At 41.1% G+C, this 23,073-nt stretch overlaps 1 protein-coding gene across 1 annotated transcript in view; it reads right to left on the bottom strand.

Moving 5' to 3' along the window:
• The window catches only part of LOC137369570 (putative Polycomb group protein ASXL3), a 412,154-nt gene that overhangs the window by 357,738 nt on the left and 31,343 nt on the right, over positions 1–23,073 (bottom strand). Inside the window, exon 2 of the mRNA XM_068030859.1 lies at positions 8,831–8,913. Within this exon, the coding sequence (XP_067886960.1) occupies positions 8,831–8,913 (83 nt within the window). The remainder of the gene's footprint in view (positions 1–8,830; positions 8,914–23,073) is intronic.

Genomic DNA, 23,073 nt, shown 5'->3' with positions numbered 1-23,073 from the left:
ACTTATTGACGAGGACACCCAGATCCCTTTGTACATCTACATTTTCTAATTTCTTACCATTTAAGAAATACTCTGCACATCTGTTCCTCCTACCAAAGTGGATCACCTCATATTTTTCCACATTATATTCCATCTGCCGCATTCTTGCCCACTCAATAAGTCTGTCCAAATCCCCCTGAAGCCGTTTTGCATTTTCCTCACAACACACATTCCCACCTCGTTTTGTGTCATCCACGAACTTGGAAATATTACATTTGTTCCCCACATCCAAATCATTGATATATGTTGTGAAAAGCTGGGGCCCAAGTACTGATCCTTGCAATACCCCATTAGTCATAGCCTGCCAATGCGAGAATGACCTGTTTATTCCTACTCTCTGTTTTCTGCCTGTTAACCAATCCTTAATCCATGCCAGTATGTTACTTCCTCTCCCATGTGCTTTAATTTTGCTAACCAACTTCCTGTGGGGCACTTTATCAAAAGCCTTCTGAAAATCCACATATACTACATCCACTGACTCCTCTTTATCAATTTTGTTAGTAACATCCTCAAAAAACTCCATAAATCATGTTGACTATGCTCAATCAGATCATTATGTCCATTTATCACATCCTTTAGAATAGATTATAGCATATTCCCTACTATTGATGTAAGGCTAACAGGTCTGTAGTTCCCTGTTTTTTTCCCTCTGTTCTTAAATAGTGAGGTGATATTTGCTACCTTCCAATCTGTAGAAACCGTTCCAGAATCTATAGAATTTTGAAAGATGATCACCAATGCATCCGCTATTTCCATAGCCACCTCTTTCAACACTCTGGGATGTAGAATGTCAGGTCCTGGGGACTTACCAACCATCAGCCCCATTAATTTCTCCAATACAACCTTCTTGTGAATACTAATTTCCTTCAATTCCTCATTCTCCCTAGTTCCTTGGATCTCTAATTCTGGGAAATTTCTTGCATCTTCCTCAGTGAAGACAAACACAAAGTAATCATTTAGTTTCTCTGCCATTTTTCTATTCCCCATTATAAATTCTCCTGACTCTGCCTGTAATGGACCCACATTTGTCTTAGCCAAACGTTTCCTTTTTATGTATCTATAGAAGCTTTTACAGTCCATTTTTATGTTTTTTGCTCATTTACATTCATATTCTATACTTACTTGATCAGTTTCTTGGTCTTCCTTTGCTGTATTCTATAATCCTCTCAATCCTTAGGTTTACTACTATTTCTGGCAAATTTATAGGTCTTTTCTTTTAATCTTATACAATCCTTAATTTCCTTTGTTGACTGCCTTTTCTTTTGGGGCTTTTGTGCCTTGAAGGAATGTATAGCTGCTGTAAACTACGTAATATTTCTTTAAAGACTATCCATTGTCTATGTACTATCATACCTTTTCATGTATTTTCCCAATCCACCTCAGCCAATTTGCCCCTCATATCTTCATAATTTCCTTTGTTCAAATTTTACACCCTGGTTTCAGATTGAACTACCTCGCATTCAAACATAATGTAAAATTCTATCATATTATGGCCACTCATCCCTAAAGGTTCTTTTACAACAATATTATTAATTAACCCTTTCTCATTACATAATACTAGATCTAAAATAGCCTGTTCTCTAGTCGGTTCCTCAACATACTGCTCTAGAAAACCATCCTTAACACATTCCAGAAACTCGTCCTCCACAGCATTAGTACTCATTAGGTTTACCCAGTCTATGTGCAGATTGAAAAGTCATCCATGATTACTGTATTACCCATGCTACATGCTTCTCTGATCTCCTGATTAATACCATGCCCCACACTACCACTACTGTTTGGTGGCCTATGAACAACTCCTACCAATGTTTGCTGCCCCTTGCTGTTTCTTAGCTCCACCCAAACAGATTCCACATTTTGTTCGTCCGATGTGAGATCTTCCCTTACTAATGTACTGATCCCATCCTTTATTATCAGTGCAACAACACCTCCTTTCTTTTTTGCCTTCCCTTCCTTTGAGGAAGTTTGTCTGGATGGGCATGGGAAGGGAGAAAAGCAGCAAATGCAGCTGATCAGATGGTCTTGATCTTTGTAACAAATAAATCTATGTGCACATCACACTTATTGTTGGAGGTGAGGGTGGAGGAGATAGGGGAGGGTGGTTCATAGGCATGACCATGTCTTACCATCCCTATCCATCTCAAATAACTTATGCAATAAGACCACAACCAGTTCCTTCATTATTTAAAAAAAAATCAATCAAATCCTAGTTAAGATTGTGTTTCTTAAATCTTGGAGCCTATCGTTACAATTAAGAGCTCTCTGAATTGGTATCATCCTGTTCCTGCTCCTCTTCCAAAGCATGATCATACTGAGTGGCGGAGGAGGTCCGACAGGCCGCATGATTTACTCCTGCTCCTATTTCTTATGTTCTTACCATGTGTGGAGAATAAAACTGGACACAATACTCTTAAAAGTTTTATATAACTTAGGCAAAGTACTAATCGTTTTGTTTAATCGCCCTACCAAACAACCAAAAATTTTTATTGGTCTTTTTACAGTGAATTCAAACTTCATGAGCACCTTTAAAGAGTGTTAAACCACTTTCTCGATCCTTTTCCGTTAGCAGGTAAAGCTGCATGATATAGGCATGCCTAGAGTTTACTAACCCCTGCACTTGATGGCATTAAAGAAAATATGTCATACATGGGCCCATTCACATAACTTATCTAAACCATCCTGCAATTTATTGGTCTCTTCTGAATTACTAACTCTCACGTTCATTTGTGTATCCTCTAGAAATTTGAGGATTGTTCCATTTCAGTCTTCCACTAGCCATTAATAAAAATGTTGAACAGAAACTGCATATAGCAAGTGTGCAATGTTTGGAAAGCATCTAATTGGAGTCAGTTCTTTTCCCACAAGAAGAGATCATAAACAGAACCTCAGGGTCATTCTTGTTTACCCCAAGCTATGTGGTAGAATATGCCTGGAATGAAGCTGTGTGACTGTTCCCTTTGTCTGAGTAGGTGTGTAATATAGCAAGCAAAATGAGCAGTTTTCTGTAGCTTTTTCTCTCCCTGCCCCTTCTCTGCAATCATTTCTCTTTGGTATCTCTGGTGAATTCCTTCTCATCCTTTTTCACCCTTCCTTCTATTTGACTGACCAAGTAAACTCCTTCAAACCCTATCATAATTGGAAAGCCTAAAAAAAAATCAAAAAGACATAACAGCAGACTTCAACACAAAATCAAATTTGTGCCAGATTTTCTCCATGAGACACCTACTCTAATCCCACTCACTCCTCATATCCTCTAACATTCCTCTTTTTCTGTGGTTCATTGGTCACACTATCATCTCTAAGTCAGAAGATTCTGTGTTCCAGTTCTACTCTAGTGATTTGAGCAAAAAATCTAGGTTAACACCAAAGTTAACACTTTAGTGCAGTACTGAGGGAACATCTTTCAGATGAGTTGTTAAACCGAGGCTGCAGCTGCACTCAGGTGAACATAAAAGATCCCGTGACACTTTCAAAGAAGAAATGCGAGTTCTCCCTGCATCCTTGCCAATATTTATCTCTCAAGCAACATCACTAACACAGATTATCGGGTCAATATCTATTTGCTGTGTGCAAATTGGCTGCCACTTTTCCTATATTACAACAGTGACTACACTTCAAAAGTGTTTCATTGGCTGTAAAGTGTTTTAGAATGCCCTGAAGTCATGAAAGGTTCAGTATAAGTGCAAGCCTTTCTTTTTTCACCTAATTCACTTTTAAAAGAGTTTATGGATTCTGTTTCAGTAATGGTTTGTGGAAGAAAATTTCAAAGTCTAACCTACTCTGTGTGAAGAATTCTTTGTAATTCTCACTTCTTAATTTTTTTATGATTGTCTTAAATTTGCGCCCTCTTGTTACCATTTCATCAACCAGTGGAAACTATCCATAACTATTTATTTTATCATAACTCTTCAAAATCTTGAAGATTTCTATCTGATCTCTCCTTAACCTTCTCAGTTCCAGGAGAAAAAAGCCCTAACTTTTCAAGTTTCTCTTTGTAACTATAATTCTTCATTCATGCTGTCATCTTGGGAATGTCATGTAATGACCCTAAAATCTCATGACTTATTAACCACAAAGTTTTGATTTATTAAAATGATCATTTTTCTGTTCAGGAGTTAGAAAAACATTCTAACTAAATATATTGGAAACAATTCAATATATGTGCTGGACTTAACTTTGGCCCAAAGAGTATTTTGGATGAAAAGTACAGACACATAAGCTGTTGGTCAGGGGAAGGAGAGGGTGGTAACATAGTCACTAAGGAGCAAAATGAAATTCATTTTTGAGCTCTGCCAGTTGTCAAGCAAAATCAGGAGTCGCATATCTAATTGGGCTTCTCTATAGCAACCTTGCTTGACCCAGACTAGCATAACAAAAGATGAACTGGAAAATTACATAAATTTTTCTTCCGATTTCTACCCTTCTCTTGACTTCACATGGTCCATCTCCGACTCGTTCCTTCCCTTCCCTTCCTCGATTTCTCTGTCTCCATGTCTGGGGATAGGCTATCAACAAATATTCACGATAAGCCCACTGACTCCCACAGCTACTGTGATGTCACATCCTCACACCCCGCTTCCTGCAGGGATAGGAACCAACATGTTGCACAACGGACATTTGACAAAATTATTGACTCAGCCACAGACATGGGGGCAATTAAACTGTCTATAAAGTGTATAGCCAAACTATGCCATCAAAACTCAGTCTGATTTAAAATGCATTTCTCCCTATTTAGTGAGATACTTGGCATTATTTTTGCTTGCACAAGTAGTCAATGTCTGCCTGCACACTTGATGTAGTGATGCGAAGAATCCAAATAGATGCCCATCTGTCAGGAGTGATCTTGATCTCTTTCTCACTCCTCATGCTCTCTTTCGCCCTCTGTGTCAATCCCTATCCCCTCTCTGAGTCCATCTCTCACCCCCTCTCTCTCTCTCCCCTCTCTGTATCCAACGCTCTCCCCTCTCTCTCCCGTGTCCATCTCTCTCCCCTCTCCCTCTTTATCCATCCCTCTCTCCCCCTCCCCTCCTCTCTCTCCACCCCCATCTCTCTCCCCTCTCTCGGTTCCCCCTCCCCCTCCCTCTCTCTCTCTCTCTCCTTCCTCTCCACAGCACGCCCCACCAACCCCTCCACAACCCCCCCCCCCACCCTCGACCATTACTGAGAGCAGGAACAGCAGTTTCTGAACTTCGGACAGATTTGGGTTTTCTGGCGGGCTTTTAAAAAAAATCAGAATCTGCTGGAAAACCCGAAGCTGTCCAAAGTTCAGAAACTGCTGTTCCTGCTCTCAGTACCTGTCAGCTGTGAAACTGACACTTGCGATTTTTTTTTTACAGCTGCTCTGGTCGGAAAGAAGAAGCTAATGGGAAATTTCTCGTCCCTGTCACGGACCTCAACTTCTTTTACCACAGATACTGGTGTCCATTTACGGACAAGTAGCTGACCTCTGGCTTCCTGTAAGGACTCGATTCCATTCCCACTGTTTCTCCATCTCCGTCACATCTGTGTTGATGACATTCCATACCAGTCCTTCCGATACGTCTTCCTTTTTCCTCAACCAAAGATTCCCCACCACCATGGTTCACAGGGCCCTCAAATGTATCCGTTCCATTTCCTGCAATTCTGCTCACTCTTCCCCCTCCTTGCAGAACCACAATTGGGTTCCCTCTGTCCTGACCTTCCACCTCAACAACCTCTACATTCAACAGATCATCCTCTGCCATGTCCAGCATGTAGTCATCACCAAACACATCTTCCCCTCCTGTCCCCTTCCAGCATTCCGAAGGGAATGTTCCCTCTGGACCATCCCGGTCCACTCCTCAATAACCCCCAACCCAATCCCTTTCCTACAGCACCTTTCGGTGCAAGCACAGGAAATGTAACACCTGCCCTTTTACCTCCTCACCATCCAGGTGAAAGAGGGATTTATTGCACTTCTTTTAATTTAGCATAATGTATGCACTGCTTACGATGTAGTCTCCTCTACGCTGGGGAGACCAATCGCAGATTGAGTAACTACTTTGCGGAACACCTCCATTCAGTTTGCCTACATAACTCTGAAGTTCTGGTTGCCTGTCATTTTAATACTATGCTTCACTCCTAATATGACCTCTCTGTCTGCAACCTCCAATACATGAAGCTCAATGTAAGCTCAAGGAACAGCACCTCATCTTTCGATTAGACACTTTACAGCCTTCTGGACTCAACAATGAGTTGAACAATTTCAGATCGTAACCTTTGACCCTGTTATGTTTCTTTTGTTTCAGACCAGTTAGCTTGACATCTGTCTTAGGGAAAATGTTAGAAGCTAATATTTAAAGACGTTATAGCAGGACATTTGGAAAAAAATCAAGGTAATCAGGCAGAGTCAACATGGTTTTGTGAAAGGGAAATCATGTTTAAACAATTTATTGGCGTTCTTTGAGGGAGTTACATGTGCTGTGGATAAAGGGGAACCAGTGGTCGTATTGAACTTAAATTTCCAGAAGGCATTTGATAAGGTGTCACATCAACGTTTATTGCAGAAAATAAAATCTCATGGTGTAGGGGGTAACATATTGGCATGGATAGAAGATTGGCTAGTTAACAGGAAACAGAGAGTAGGCATAACTAGGTCATTTTCTGGTTGGCAAGATGTAACAAGTGGTGTGCCACAGGGATCTGTGCTGGGGCCTCAACTCTTTACAATTTATATAAATGACTTGGATGAAGGGACTGAAGATATGGTTGCTAAATTTGCTGATGACACAAAGATAGGTAGGAAAGTAAATTGTGAAGAGGATATAAGGGGGCTACAATGGGATATAGATAGGTTAAGTGAGTGGGCAAAGACCTGGCAAATGGAGTATAATGTGGGAAAGTGTGAAATTGTCCATTTTGGCAGGAAGAATAAAAAAGAAGCATATTATCTAAATGGTGAGAGATTGCAGAGCTCCAAGATGCAGAGGGATCTGGGTGTCCTGGAGCATGAATCACAAAAGGTAAGTATGCAGGTACAGCATGTAACTAGTAAAGCTAATAGATTATTGTTTATCGCAAGGGGAATTGAATACAAAAGTAAGGAGATTATGCTTCAGCTATACAGGGCATTGGCGAGACCACATCTGGAGTACTGTGTACAGTACAGGTCTTCTTATTTAAGGAAGGATGTAAATGCATTGGAGGCAGCAGAGAGAAGGTTTACTAGACTAATACCTGGAATGGGTGGGCTGTCTTACGAGGAAAGATTGGACAGGCTAGGCTTGTATCCGCTGGAATTTAGAAGAGTAAGAGGCGACCTGATTGAAACATATAAGATCCTGAGGGGTCTTGACAGGGTGGATATGGAAAGGATGTGGGAATGGGCGGCACAGTGGCGCAGTGGTTAGCACCGCAGCCTCACAGCTCCAAGGACCCGTGTTCGATTCTGTGTACTGCCTGTGCGGAGTTTGCAAGTTCTCCCTGTGACTGCGTGGGTTTTCGCCGGGTGCTCCGGTTTCCTCCCACAGCCAGACTTGCAGGTGATAGGTAAATTGGCCATTGTAAATTGCCCCTAGTGTAGGTAGCTGGTAGGGAATATGGGATTACTGTAGGGTTAGTATATAGGGTGGTCGTTGGTCGGCACAGACTTGGTGGGCCGAAGGGCCTGTTTCTGTGCTGCATCTCAAAACATTTTTTTTTTAAATTCGATGTTTCCCCTTGTGGGAGAATCTAGAACTAGGGGTCACTGTTTAAAAATAAGGGGTCACCCATTTAAGACAAAGATGAGGAGAAATTCTTTCTCTCAGAGGGTTGTGAGTCTTTGGAATTCTGTTCCTCAAAAGGTGGTGGAAGCAGAGTCTTTGAAAATTTTTAAAGCAGAGGTAGATAGATTCTTGATAAGCAAGGGGGTGGCAGGTTATTAGGGGTAGGTGGAAATGTGGAGCAACCAGTTCAGCCATGAACTTATTGAATGGTGGAGCAGGCTCGAAGGGCCTACTCCTGCTCTTAATTCGTCTGTTCTTTCCGTGCTTTGTATTTTTTTCTGTGTTCTGTGTTCATGATCTTGATCTTGTCATTCACAGCTCCTCAAGGCATCTTTGTTTGTTTACTTGTTCCATTAACATCCCTTTTTGCCTTGCACCATTAACCCTTTGTCATTTAATCTCTCTTGCCTTCCACCCAATCACACGTCTTCCTTTTTATTCTTCTCCCCTCCCTGCTTTCCCTGCCTCTGTATTTGCTTAAAACCTACTACATATCTAACTTTTCCCAGTTCTAATGAAAGGTCATTGATTTAAAAAGTTAGCTCTTTTTCTCTCTCCACAGATGTTTCCAGATCTGTTGAGTATTTCCAGCATGTTCTGTTTTAAAATCAAAAGATTTACTTAGTAGACATTAGTGACAGACTTATAGAATGTCAGAATGTAGATAGGCCTAATAGCTTGCCCATTATTTGTAACAAATGTTTGTTTATAATTTCATGTGAAATCCTGAGCACTTTCTATTTTTGATTCAATTAGTTTGTAAAAAAGTGTAACTACCTTTGCAAAACAAAATATGTTCTAACAGATCCATGATTGCTGATGATAACCTGCTAGAACTAGGACAAAATTGGAATTATCTGCAGAGGCAGGGTATTAGTGCAAGTAGGGCATTGGGAAACAGTCATGAAATGAATCCTAATTTGTAGTCTGAACTGGCAGATTCGCAAGAAAAAGGATTTAAAAATTTGGACTGAAAATCCCTACAAAGTTGAAATAAACTTGAGTAACAAAATCCATGTCCAGCAGTTAACAAGTGTCCAAATGATGCTGCATTGCTCTCTACTGACCTCATTTCTTTCAAGCCCTCTTTCTGAATGACTTGTAATATCTGCTTTGGTGTCATTGGCGTGTTAGGGTGTTTTTCCAGGACCTGGAAGAAATAAATACGTACACAGACAACATGAGAGCAAGGAAGGCAGAGCTAGTTGTCCAAATTTCTTAAATTCATATTGACGAAAATAACTTTAATTCTTAAAATTGAAAAGGCATGTTAATTTATTTTAAAACAGACAAAAAGGAACATTCTATTGAGAATACCACTAGCTTAGACCATATTGAAAGCAGATGTGTCTTACATAATATATTACATGCTTACAAACATACGAACTAGGAGCAGGAGTAGGCCATTCAGCCCCTCGAGCCTGCCCACCATTCTATAAGATCATGGCTGATCTGTTTGTGGATTCAACTGCACTTTCCTGCTACCCTCTCAACCCTTTGACTCCCTTGTTTGTCAAGAATCTGTCTACCTCTGCCTTAAAAGCATTCAATGCCCTGCATCCACCACTCTCCGGGGAAGAGTTCCACAGACTCAAGACCCTCTGGGAGAAAAACTTTCTCCTCATATCTGTCTTAAATGGGAGACCCCTTATTTTTAAACTGTGCTCCCTAGTTTTAGTCTCTCCCACAAGGGGAAATATCTTTTCAACATCCACCCTGTCAAGTACCCTCAGGATCTTATCTGGTTCAATAAGATCGCCTCTCATCCTTCTAAACTCCAATGCATACAGACCCAACCTGACCGACCTTTCCTCATAAGATAACCCTTTCATCCCAGGAATCAGTCACGTGAATATTCTCTGAACTAATCCCAATGCAATTATATCCTTTCTTAAGTAAGGAGACCAAAACTGTACGCAATACTCTAGATGTGGTCTTACCAATGCCCTGTACAACTGTAGCAAAACATCTCTACTTTCATATTTCATTCCCCTTGCAATAAATGACAACATTGCATTTGTTTTCTTAATCTCTTGTTGTACCTGTGTTTTGTGTACTAGGACACCTAGATCACTCTGCATCGCAGAGTTCTGCAACCTCTCTCCATTTAAATAATATGTTACTTTTCTATTTTTCCAGCCAAAGTGGACAAGTTCACACTTTCCCACATTATACTCCATCTGCCATATTAGCTCTTGCAGGTAGGATAAATTTGGTGTTCTGTACGGTATATTATACTATATTACCATGTAAATATTAGTCAAAATAACAACAGTCTCACTGAGTATTCTCAATCCAAGAACATGGTAGCACTTGGATCTATCATCTAAAAACAGCCACAGTTCATTTTGTTGTTCTCTCCTTATAGATATTACCAGGAAGAAAACTAAAGCGAAGCTCCTTCGCCATTTATGCTGCTCAGTGTATAGGCCACAGGGAAGTACACATCTGATGAAAGCCAAACAGAAACTTGGATGAGAAATGAAATATTTTGTTCCAGAAGGCAGTCACACCCCACAGGACAGTGTCTTCTGATTTGGTTAGTTGTCAGGGACAGGAGGGTATGACTGTGAGTGAGGCAGGTAAGGGGATCCTCAGCCCTTGCAATTGTTTAACAGGTTTGAGGTTCTTTCAGCTTGTCTGGATGAGAGCGAGGGCTGCAGGGTGGATGAGCAAACTAACCAGGGCACCGTGGTACAAGAAGCCATTCAAATGGGGGGGAGTAAATAGGAATGTGGTGGTAGTAGGGGATAGTATCGTCAGGTGGATAGACACAGTTATCTGCGGCCAAAAGGCTGTGTTGCCTGCCTGGTGCCAGGGTTCAGGACATCTGCTCAGGGCCGGAGAGGAACTTGCAGTGACAGGGGAAGAATCCAACTGTCGTGGTCCATGTGAGTACCAATGACATAGACAGGACTAGGAAAGAGATTCTGCATAGCGAGTATGAGCAGCTAGGGGTTAAATTAAAAAGCAGAACCTCAAAAGTAATAATCTCTGGATTATTACCTGAGCCACGAGCAAATTGGAGTAGGGTAAATAAAATTAGAGAGTTAAATGCCTGGCTCAAAGATTGGTATGAGAGAAATGGGTTTAGATTCATGGAGCACTGGCACCAGTACTGGGGAAAGTGGGAGCTGTACCATTGGGATGGTCTTCATCTGAACCATGCTGGGACCAGTGTTCTGGTGAGTTGTATAACCAGGGCAGTAGAGAGGACTTTAAACTAAATAGTGGGGCGAAGGATCAAGTGAGGGCAGATATGAAAATTTAGAGAGAGAGGAGAAGGCAAGAGTGCAAGGTAGCATTAAGGGGATTGATAATCTGAGTGTGGCAGGAAGGGAAAATTGGAGGGAAGCAAAGCTGGTCACAGGAAGTAGAAAAATGGTAAGCGAGATTAGAAAACAGACAAAGTGAAGGCAAGCATCAAATAAGATCAGAATGCGGAATAATGTTAAAAAGACAAAGTTAAGGGCACTCTATCTGAATGCACACAGCATTTTCAGCAAGGTAGATGATTTGAAGGCACAAACAGAGGTAAATAGCTATGATTTAATTGCCATTACTGAAATGTGGTTAAAGGGTGGCCAAGACTGGGAACTGAATATTCAAGGATATTTGTCATTTAGGAAGCATAGGCAAAAATGAAAAGGAGGTGGGGTAGCACTCTTAATACGGGATAAGATCAGTACATTATTGAGAGAGGATCTTAGATCGAAGGATCAAGATGTAGAATCAGTTTGGGTGGAGCTAAGAAACAGCAAGAGGCAACAAACATTGGTGGGAGTTGTTTACAGGTCACCAAATAGTAGTGGTAATGTTAGGCTCGGTATAAATCAGGAAATTAGAGGTGCATGTAACATGGATAATACAGTAATAATGGGCAGCTTCAATTTACATATAGACTGGGTAAATCTAATCAGCACTAATGCTGTTGAGGATGAATTCTTAGAGTGTGTACGAGATGGGTTTCTGGAGCAGTACGTTGATGAACCAAATAGGGACTGGGCTATTTTAGATTTAGTATTATGTATGAGAAAGTGCTAATTAATAACCGTGCTGTAAAGAAGCTTTGGGAAATTGTGACCATAATATGATAGAATTTTACATTAAGTTTGAAAGCGATATAGTTCATTCCGAAACTAGGGTCTTAAATCTGAACAAAGGAAACTATGGAGGTCTGAGGGGCAAGTTGGCTATGGTGGATTGGGAAAATACACTAAAAGATTTGACAGTAGACAGGCAATAGCTAGTATTTAAAGAGGTATTACATGGTCTACAATGAATATACATTCCTCTAAGACACAAAAATTCAACAGGAAAGCTGAATCAACCGTGGCTAACAAAAGAAGTTAAAGATTGCATTAGATCAAAGGAAGTGGCTTATAAGGTTTCCAGGAAAAGTGCTAAGCCTGAGGATTGGGACCAACTAAATCCAGCAAAGGGTGACCAAGAAACTGATAAAAGGAAAAGAGAGGATGAATACAAACTAGCGAGAAATGTAAATGTATGTGAAAAGGAAAAGATTAGCAAGGACAAATGTAGATCCATTACAGGTGGAGGAAGGAGAATTTATAATGGAGAATAGGGAAACGGCGGAGAAAGTAAAAATTTACGTTGTGTCTGTCTTCACGGACGAAGATACATAAAATCTCCCAGAAATACTAGGGAACCAAGGGACTTGTGAAAATAAGGAACTGAAATAAATTAGTATTAATAAAGAGGTAGTACTCAAAAAATTAACTGGAATGAAGATTGATAAATCCACTGGACCAGATGAGCTACATCCCAGAGTGTTGAAGGAGGTGGCTATAGAGATAGTGGATGCATTGGTGGTTATCTTTCAAAATTCTACAGATACTGGAAAGGTTCCTGCAGACTGGAAATTAGCAAATGTAACCCCACTATTTAAGGAGGGAGAGAGAAAACAGAGAACTACAGACTTGTTAGTTTGATGTAAGTAGTAGGGAAAATGTTAGAATCTATTATAAAGGATGTGATAACTAGACACTTAGAAAATAATGATACGATTGGGCAGAGTCAACATAGATTTATGTTACTTATAGCATAGATATAGGAGAATCGGTGGATGTGGTGTATTTGGATTTTCAGAAGGCTTTTCATGAGGTCCCACACAGGATGTTAGTAAACAAAACTAAAGCACATGGGATTGGCGGTAATATACTGGTATGGATTGAGAATTGGTTAACAGACAGAAAACAGAGAGCAAGAATAAACGGGTCATTCTCAGGATAGCAGACTATTACTAGTGGGGTACTGCAAGGATCAGTGCTGGGACCACAGTTATTCACAATCTTTATAAATGATTTGGATGCGGGGACCAAATGTAATATTTCCAAATTTGCAGCTGACACAAAACTAGGTGGGAATGTAAGTTGTGAGGAGGATGCAAGGAGGCTTCAAGGGGACTTGGACAGGCTAAGTGAATGAGCAAGAACATGGCGGATGGAATATAATGTGAATAAGTGTGAAGTGATCCACTTTGGTAGAAAAAACAGAAGGCAGAGTATTTCTTAAATGGTGAGAGGTTGGGAAGTGTTGATGTCCAAAGGGACCTGGGTGTCCTTGTTCACGAGTCACTAGATGTTAGCATGCAGGTGCAGCAAGCAATAAGGAAGGCAAGTAGTATGGTGGCCTTCACCGCGTGGTTTTGAGTACAGGAGTAAAGATGTCTTGCTGCAATTGTATAGAGCCTTGGTGAGACCGTACCTGTGTAGAGTCTCGGTCTCCTCATCGAAGGAAGGATATACTTGCCATAGAGGGAGTGCAACGGAGGTTCACCAGACTAATTCCTGGAATGGCGAGATTATCTTATGAGGAGAGATTGAGGAAATGGGGCTTGTATTCTCTACATTTTCGAAGAATGAGAGGTGATCTCTTTGAAACTTACAACATTCTTACAGGGTGTTACAGGGTAAATGTGGATAGGATGCTTCCTCTGGCTGGTGAGTCTAGAACCAGGGGACATAGCCTCAGAATAAGGGGTAGGCCATTTAAGACTGAGATGAGAAGGAATTTCTTCTCCCAGAGGGTGGTGAATCTTTGGAATTCTCTACTCCAGAGGGTTGTGGAAGCTCAATAATTGATCATGTTCAAGACAGAAATCAATATCTAAATACTAATGACATCAAGGGATATCGCGATAGTGTGGGAAAGTGGTGTTGAAGTAGATGATCAGCCATGATCTAACTGAATGGCAGAGCAGGCTCGACAGGCTGAATGGCCTACTCCTGCTCCTATGTTCATAAGCACAATTAGTAATAATCGAATGCTGATATTATCCACAGTTAAATGTTGTGACAGCAGAAGAATCACTTTTGTTCCTGTTTCTATTTAAGTTTTAAATTACAGCATTATCTTTGATTGTTCCAAAGTATAAGCCAATTTAAGAAAAATTGTGAAGGAATAAAAATCTAAATTAGAATTTCTTTACCTTGGATCTACCTTATAAAACCACATTGTTCTGACCGAGGCGAGAGAAGTGCACTGTTAATTCAGTCCCACTTCTCCACAGGTCACAAAATATCAATAAATTTTCCCACTTACTGAAACAGCCAATTAGATACTCTATTTGTTCCCAGAACAAAGTACACCAACCAGATTCTTTAATAAACAACAAAACTATCTGTTTATTATAAACCAAGTCTTAACCAATAATGAAGTAAATATGTGGGCAGCACAGTGGCGCAGTGGTTAGCACCGCAGCCTCACAGCTCCAGCGACCCGGGTTCAATTCTGGGTATTGTCTGTGTGGAGTTTGCAAGTTCTCCCTGTGTCTGCGTGGGTTTTCTCCGGGTGCTCCGGTTTCCTCCCACAGCCAAAAGACTTGCAGGTTGGTAAGTAAATTGGCCATTATAAATTGCCCCTAGTATAGGTAGGTGGGGATGTGGTAGGAATATGGGATTAGTGTAGGATTAGTATAAATGGGTGGCTGATGGTCGGCACAGACTCGGTGGGCCGAAGGGCCTGTTTCAGTGCTGTATCTCTAAATAAATAAATTTTAAAAATAAATAAATAAAAAATATATATGTGAATTGAGATATTAAAGCCCTGTATTTCTATCCTAGGATTTTTGTTTACAGCTGTTGCAAAGAAGTAGAAGGAATTAAAAAAAAATGCTTAGTCTGCAAAGATATGGAAGAAAATCCTTTGCTTTGGCGAGGCGTCCCAAAGTTGAATACTTGGCTGTCACTAGGAGTCTTTCCAGGTGAGGTTGATGAACAGTCTGCTTGGGTAGGCATTCAAGGAAATTCAACTGCAGATGGCTTCACATTGGTCTTATAGCAGGTGTGCAGCAACAAAGGTGTCAGTTCTCACACACATTCAATGCAAAGCCCTTTTAAAGATGCAAGGTTTCTGCAAGCATTCAGGATGTCTTCAAAATACAGGAGGCAAGAGTACTACTTCATACAGGTTTTTGCTTTTCAAGAGCAGGGATTCTTCAAAGAGAGGTAACAGTTGTCTGTTTTTCCTTCTGATCTCCTGGCAGGTCCATATGCAGATTCCAACTGCCTCCTTTAGTCCACAAATCAGCTGGCTTTTAACAGTTCAAAGTGAAACTAAACTTTTTCCAGGTGATGTCCCATGATAATCATAAATTCTGTCTTGTCACAACACAAAATAGCTCTTAAGTCAAACCCCCTGCTATGTTTACTTGGAATCACATGCTTTCCAGTAAAAACTTGTTTACTGGCCAACTTTTTGTTGAACTTCCTTTTAAAAAAGCACTCAAAGTTCAGCCTCTTCAGTTTTAAAATATAGATGCCACGTTTTAACAAAAAATATGGAAACTCATTAACATGATGCGATTTATACAACAGAATAGCACCTTGACCCACTTCAAACCATTCTAAAAAATTGGCCTTAATTCCTACTCTGTTTTTTCTCCTCTAACTAACTTTAATCTACTTTGCTATCCCTTACTTTCATATCCTTTAATCTTCTCTAGTAATCACCATGTGCCACTTGTCAAAAGCTTGTCTCATTTTCATGTGCATCCACTGCATTTCCCCATCTATGTCATTTATCTCCTCAAGAATTAAATAGGTTTGTCAGGTACAATCATTCCTTCTGAAATCTGTGATGACTATTTCTAGTTTCTCTTTTTCAGAAACATGGTAATTTAATCCTTAAAGACTATAAAGAATTTTCCGACCATGAATGTTTTGGTAACTAGCCTATAATTATCCAAATTAGCTCAGTCCCTCATTTTAACAATGGATACTACATTAGTCACTCTTCAGTCCTTTGACATTCACACACCATAGAGCATTGAAATAGAATTTCTAGGGGCCCTACAATTTTCTCCCTCCTTTCCTTCGGATCCTTTTTTAATGTATCCTATTGGACCCTGGTGCTTTGTCTTCCTTTTGCCTAACTTATCTGAAATTTTCCTTTTATCCATCATGATATCACTTATCACACTCTCAATCATTTCAGGAATCATCTCTGTTCTGATTATCTTTTCCTTTAGTGAAGACTAATATAAAGTACTTATTTAATACCTCTATTTTTTTATGATCACGATCCTTTCAGGGTACCCACTTTGCTTTCAACAATTCTTTTTTATTGATATAATTGTAAAATGCCTTACTGTTCTTTTTGAAGTTTTGTTCACATACCACCTCTTCGATGGCCCCTGGATATCCGGCCTGTGAAAGTGGCCAGGAATATCAGAATGGAATTTTGCTACTCCATCTGGAGGTAGGGACTGTTGTCATCGAAGAGTTTTTTTTTTCTTCCTCATCGAAGAGTACATTTATAAAAATAAATTTAATTTATTGTTTGCTGGCTTCCTGGTAATTGATTGTGCTTAGAAACCAGCATTAGGTCGAGACCCCCATATTAATAAATTAAATACACTTGCTTAATGCCCGAGTAAAGGCAGGACTAGTAAATATTCTGGCTAGAGGAAGTCATCCTGCCAGTATCGCTTCTAAATGATGTTAAAGTTTCCCAAGTTGAAAAAAAAGAGCCGAGGAGAGAAAACTGGGTCCCTTCCAAAAGTTCATGATTACCTCCCCCTGCACCACCAGCCCCCACCCCCCCCCCCCCCCCCCACCCAAATCCAGGAATTTTAGGGCATTATGTCTTCTAACTCTGTTTCTTCTCAGAGGCAGAGAAATTACAGCGCCAGTTCTCGGGTAAGTAAGAACAGCAGACATTATCATTCCCCATTGATTTTGATGTGCTGGTGGCCTGACAACATTGCCAACTTTTCAGAAAGTTGCAAACATAGATAACATTTAAATCAGAAGGGAAAAAGCAGTAGTTTGGAAAGTTAGGAATCATAAGAAGCTATGCGGAAATACAAAGCATTGCACTTGAATATTGTAATGCTTTTGTTGCTCCAAATTCAAGCATTCCAGCTGTTAATGAAATGCAGTGACCTTGTGTTTCAATATACATTGGCTATTCATGTTTTCTTGCACAAATCAAAGTAATTTTGCCACTCACAGATAGAATTCACATTGCTGCTTCTGCTGCAACTGAACTTAAGGAAATTCAGTTCTCATTCAAGAATACAATTTGTACACAGGCAAGGAACTGTCATGCTTCATTGCATACATATATATGGCTGATGTAGCAGAATAATCCCATTTAAAAAGTGATACAACTCCTGAATACTCAAAGGCTGATCCAAGCTATGCCAGCATGGAGAGGCCAGGGATTTTCTCTGAGAGAAGAGTGTGAATCACTAAGCTGTCCAGAGGCTGGTGAAAGATAATGCTGTTAAAGAGACATGGGAGTTTATCTTCCATCTGCCTCTCGGCCAGGTATGGTCCTTGAAACCAACTGATGGGAGAGAGAAAAAACTAATAAAAGTATGTGGTTTGAGAGCGAGTAAATAAATGAAGCAAAATGTAACAGAAAAAAATGGCTAAATTAGCAATTGCAGCAACAAAAAGTTTGTTCGGGGGTAATGGTCAAAGCAGCCACAGATGGTTTGTTTTCCAGAAAACTCTAACATGAAAATATATTGAAGTTATTAAAGCACAAGTGTAAGTTGAATGGGTGAAGGTAGCAGATCAGGTTAATGGAGTCTGTCACGTCTGTTGAACTTACGAGAAAATGTCAAAGAAGTTCAGTGGCATCAGCAGTCGTGGCAGGGTAAGTCGTTCATATATTATTAATTTTGGGGCATAGAAGGTATGTACAAATGCAAATGTTGGGCTGCTGCACCCTCAAAGAGATCCCATGTGAAACATTGAGATAACCTTTTTACCTTTTCCCCCACACAATCAATGCAACAATAACTTGCATTTAAATTATTTCTTTAACATACAAAAACATCCTAAGATACTTGACAGGGATGCAAAAGAACAGGCTTTGAGGTAATCAGCATGATTTTAGGAGGGGCTACGTACAGCTTGGTCAAGGGTTGGGTTTAGGAAGAATATTAAAAGAGAGGAAGGTGGCAATGCTCCCAACTACATAGAATATACAGCACAGAAACAGATCATATGGCCCAACCAGTCCATGCTGGTGTTTATGTTCCACTCAAGCCTCCTCCATCCTTCCTCATCAAACTCTATCAGTATAACTGTCTATCCTTTTCTCCCTCATGTACTGATAATGATGAAGGAGTGTGGCGGGGGGCAGGAGATGCAGGTGGCGATGCTCACTAAAGCATAGTTAGAAACACAGAGAATGCAAGGTAATTGTAAGACTGAAAGAGATTATACAGATGGGGAGTGTCAAGGCCATGGAGGACTGGGATCCAAAGCAGGTCAGCCAGGACAGGTATGATGGGCAAGCAGTACTTGATGTAGGATAGGATACGAGCAGTAGAATTTTAGATTTGTTTATGGAAGCTGAAGGCATGAGGCCAAACAGGAGGATATTGCAGTAATTGGGTGGAGGTGTCAAAGGCATGAATGAGAATTTCAGTGGCACATTGGCTGAGTTAAGGATGGAAAATGCAATGGAAGTGGAAGTAGACAGTCTTTGTGTTGGAAAGGCACTGTGTCAGACGCTAAGCAGTGGGAACTGATGACAATAGCTTGGCTCTTCCTAATACTTAGCTTGAGGAAGTTACAGCTCATCCAAGACTGGATGTTAATAAGCAGTCTGATAGCACAGAGGTAGGGAAGGGGTTGAGATGCAGCTGGGTGTTATTAGTAGACACATGGGGGGAGAAAGTCGCTCGCGTGGTATTGCTTCTAGCGGTACTACACAGACTGTCTTGGTTCCCCAGGGGCAGGAACCGCCACGGGCGAATACCTGCGCAGCCTGAACAGGTTTCTTCAATATCAATGGGGAAAACACAGGTAGTGGCCAGAAGCATTGCCTTCCCCCAGGAATTGATGTAGTTTGTTTCGTGCCACTTTAAAGTGGTGCTATGCAAATGAGTTTTTCTCCATGGAACCTTCTTATCTTCAATCATGCTGCAACATGACATAGAATATGTATTCCAAACTTACCTGTTTGAGTTACTGCATCTGGGATCCATTGTATTTCTTCTTCCTTTACTCTCCCTATCTATTTTTCCCATTCTAGCAAACTGCATCATACACCCCACCTGTCCTATGTACCAACACAGGTGCTAGCAGTTTGTGGAATGCAGAGGAAGAAACAGTGGGTGATGTATCGCTTCATAAGTGAGGAGAAGCAAGTGGAAGTATTCGGAGAAAACCAGAAAACAGCAGACCATGCTGGAAGCTAAAGCTGTTTCTCTACTGCATGAGCTAGGGATTGGAATTATTTATGCCTATCTTCAGATGGCATCTAACGGAGGAACAAAAAAGCTTCATGACATCTTTTGAGCAATTGTCAGAGGTTTACGGAGAATGTACAGTAATGCATATTCTGACATCACTGCAGTCATGTGAGACTTTACTCAAGAGCAGAACATTCCATTAATATAGATGACACAAAATAAATTCTAATCATTTCATTAATACTTTTTGTGGACCGAGTGGTGAGTGGCAATGATGGGCTTCAGTAGTGGGTAATATAGGCTATATTTTGTTTGGGGTGGTACAATTTGTGAGATTTCATTGGAACAACAGGCTGGTGAAGGACCAGATGTGTTAATTACCTGAAGCAGTTATCGATCAGGGTGTTGCCAAAATCTCGATCCCTTCACATCAGTTTCCTGTTTTTCTTGTAGTCCTTGGCTAAACTGTACCTCAAGGCCCTATCTGATTGGTTTAAATAACATCATCATTGCTTTAGCATTCCAATGATGTGCTCCATAGTATTTCGGGTGATCACAGGCTCTTATTGTATTTGTACTTTTCTGTTGAGGATCTGTTTCTAACTGGGTATCAGTTACAGATGCTTAAGGTGGCTCTGGTCTCCCAACAGCCATATGTTCATTCCAAGATCATCCAGGATTGCAAAGATAACCCCCACCTTCTTAAACCATCCTCTCTTGCCTCCTCCACTCTCACATCCAACAGTACGTGTGAGGAGCTTTGGACTTTTTGTCACAAAGCTCAAGACCATCCATGCAGCTGCCTCCGCCATGTCCCTCCTTCTCCTACCCTTTTCAGACAAACGGTCCCAAAGATTCCTCGCTGCTCCAGTCCTGTACTCACCTCTTTCTCCACATTCGATCTCACTTCCTGCAATGCTCTCTCTGACCTTGTCTTTTCCATGAGACACATTTCCTGGTCCCTCGATCCGATTCCATCCAAACTGTTGATCATTCAACTTCCCTTACTAAATCCCATGTTAGCTGATATTGTTAACAGTTCGCTTTCTCAGATACTGTTCCCCTCCCTTCAAATCTGGTGGAATCACCCCTGTCCTCAAAAAACTTACTCTAGATTTCTCTGTGTCTGCAAATCACCACCACAGTTCCAACCCCCCTTTCCTTTCAAGTACTTGAATGTGTTGTCGCTTCTCAAACCCATGCCCATCTTTCCCACAATTTCATGTTCGAATCCCTTCAATCAGGTTTCCTGCCTGACCACAGTACTGAATCTGCTCTTGTTAAAGTTACATATGGCATCCTTTGTAACTGTGATGGTGATAAACTATCCTTTCTCATCTTTCTGGAACTGTCTGCAGCTTTCAACATAGTTGACCACATCTTTGTCCTCCAATGCCTCTCCTCCATTGTCCAGGTGGGTGGAACCATCCTAGCTTTGTTCCATTCCTATCCTTTAATGTCTTCTCTTCCCACACTCGCTATATTACCTCTGGAGTTCCCCAAGGATGTATTCTTGGCCCCCTTCTACTTCTCACTTACATGCTACCCCTTTAGCGATATCATCCAAAATCACACCATCAGGTTCCACACATATGCCAACGACACTCAGCTCTTATCTCACCACCAACTCCTTGGACCTCTCAACTGTCTATATTTGTCACAATGCTCGTCCACATCCAATCTTGGATGAGCGGAAATTTCCTTCAACTAAATATTGGGAAAACTGAAGCCATTGTCTTTGGTCTCCGTCACAAACACCATTTCTTGTCCACTGTTTCCAGTCCTGGTAACTGTCTTAAGCTGAGTAAGACTGTTTACAACCTCGGTGTTGTATTTGACACCGAGTTGAGTTTCTGACCACATAACTGCACCATAACCAAAACTGCCAATTCCACCTCAGTAACATTACTCGACTCTGACCTTCCTCAACTTATCTGCTGCTGAAACCCTCTTCCAATGCTCTCCTGGCTGGCTTCCCATCTTCCACCTTATATAAACTTGTGCTGATCCAAAACTCTGTTCCCTCTGTTAACTCACTCTGAGTGTTATTCACCCATCACTTCTTTGCTTGCTGACTTTCATTGCCTCCCCATATGACAATGCCTCAATTTTAAAATCGTCATCCTTGTTTTCAAATCCCTCCTTGGCCTTGCCACTCTCATCTATGTAATCTCCTCCAGCCCTACAACCCTCCGAAATCTCTGCGCTGCTCCAATTCTGGCCTCTTGCTCATCCCTGGTTTTAATCACTTCACCACTGATGGACATGCCGTTGGCTGTCTAGCCCCTATGCTCTGGAATGCATTCTCTAAACCTCTGTATCTCTCCCTCGTCTTTGAAGAAATTCATAAAAAAACTACCTCCTTGATCATGCCTTTGGCCATCTTTCCTAATTCCTATAGCTCAGTATCAAAAAAATGTCAAAAATGTTGTTTGTAGATATCATTCTTGTTAAGCGCCTTGAGATATTATACTACATTAAATATCCTATAGAAATGTAAGTTGCCTTCTCGGAAACTTCAACTAATGCAGGTATCATAAACTGTTGCGTAATAAAGTATCAGGAAAGTTTCCTGGATAACTAGCAATCACATGCAGTATCAAATTTCTGTGACCAGATACCACTTGAATATTTCAGCTGCCTCATTCCTACTCAGGAACACCTTTCTGAAATCGGTACACCTCTTTATTTCTCCCTCTTACCTCTAATTGTGTGCGCTCTAATTTCAGCTAATAATCTTTTGTGCAGAACCTTCAAATTTTCTTTTATTCCTTCAGACTTGTTCTGCTCTAAGGCTCTTCATGTAGGCTTCTCAACAATATGATATACATGAACTTCCTAGTTGGCTCAGTTTGTAAAAGGTACTGTGCACCTGACACCTAAGGCAGAGTTTTCCTGCGGGCTTCTGAACTCATCCGTCAGGCTCAAATGGGGGTCAGAAGGCCACACTGAGTGAGAAACAGTCGCTTACCTGTGATTTTGCACACTTTGGCTAATTAGTGACCAGAGGCCTGGCTTGCCTCTCAATTAAGGATGGTGGGCAGGCTCTTGAAGCTGGAGGACCAATAGGCCTTCAGCCTGAAAGTAGTAGCAGGATGCCATGACAGGCAAGTGACAGACAGGGCTTCCCAAAATGGAGGCATCCTATCTCCAGGCCTTTGGACCTCGACAGAACTGCTGAACTCAGGCAGGCAGGGAGGGCCTCTAAGCCTGCCTTTAGTGCTGGCTCCCGGGTCTGCTGCCAAGAGGCCGCCTCCAGGCAGCTAAACCATACCCTGCCCAGTTGGCCTTCTTCAATAGGCTCCATGACCTTTAAGGACTTCAATTGTCTACCCACCGCGTGCTCCCCCACCCCGTCCCACCTCCGAGAAAATGGCCCAGGGACGGGATAGAGCCAGGGAACCAACACGCAGGACATCGACGCAAAATACTGCAGTGGAAGAAAATAACTCAATCAGGGTTCATATTTTGATATATATCCAATGACCCGCCACTGAAAACTGCATGAGTGGATACTGGGTTAAGACAAGATCAGGCTTAGTTGCGATCCCCAGGATTGATAAGTATGCTAAACTCACCAGACTAACACATGAGGAATGGCTGGTATCAAAAGTCATCCAATAATTGTTGAAC

This window comes from Heterodontus francisci, chromosome 5 (assembly GCF_036365525.1).
Source record: "Heterodontus francisci isolate sHetFra1 chromosome 5, sHetFra1.hap1, whole genome shotgun sequence".
Lineage (NCBI taxonomy): Eukaryota > Metazoa > Chordata > Chondrichthyes > Heterodontiformes > Heterodontidae > Heterodontus > Heterodontus francisci.
The sequence above is the reverse complement of the archived record's forward strand: the minus strand, read 5'-3'. Positions and strand labels throughout refer to the sequence as shown.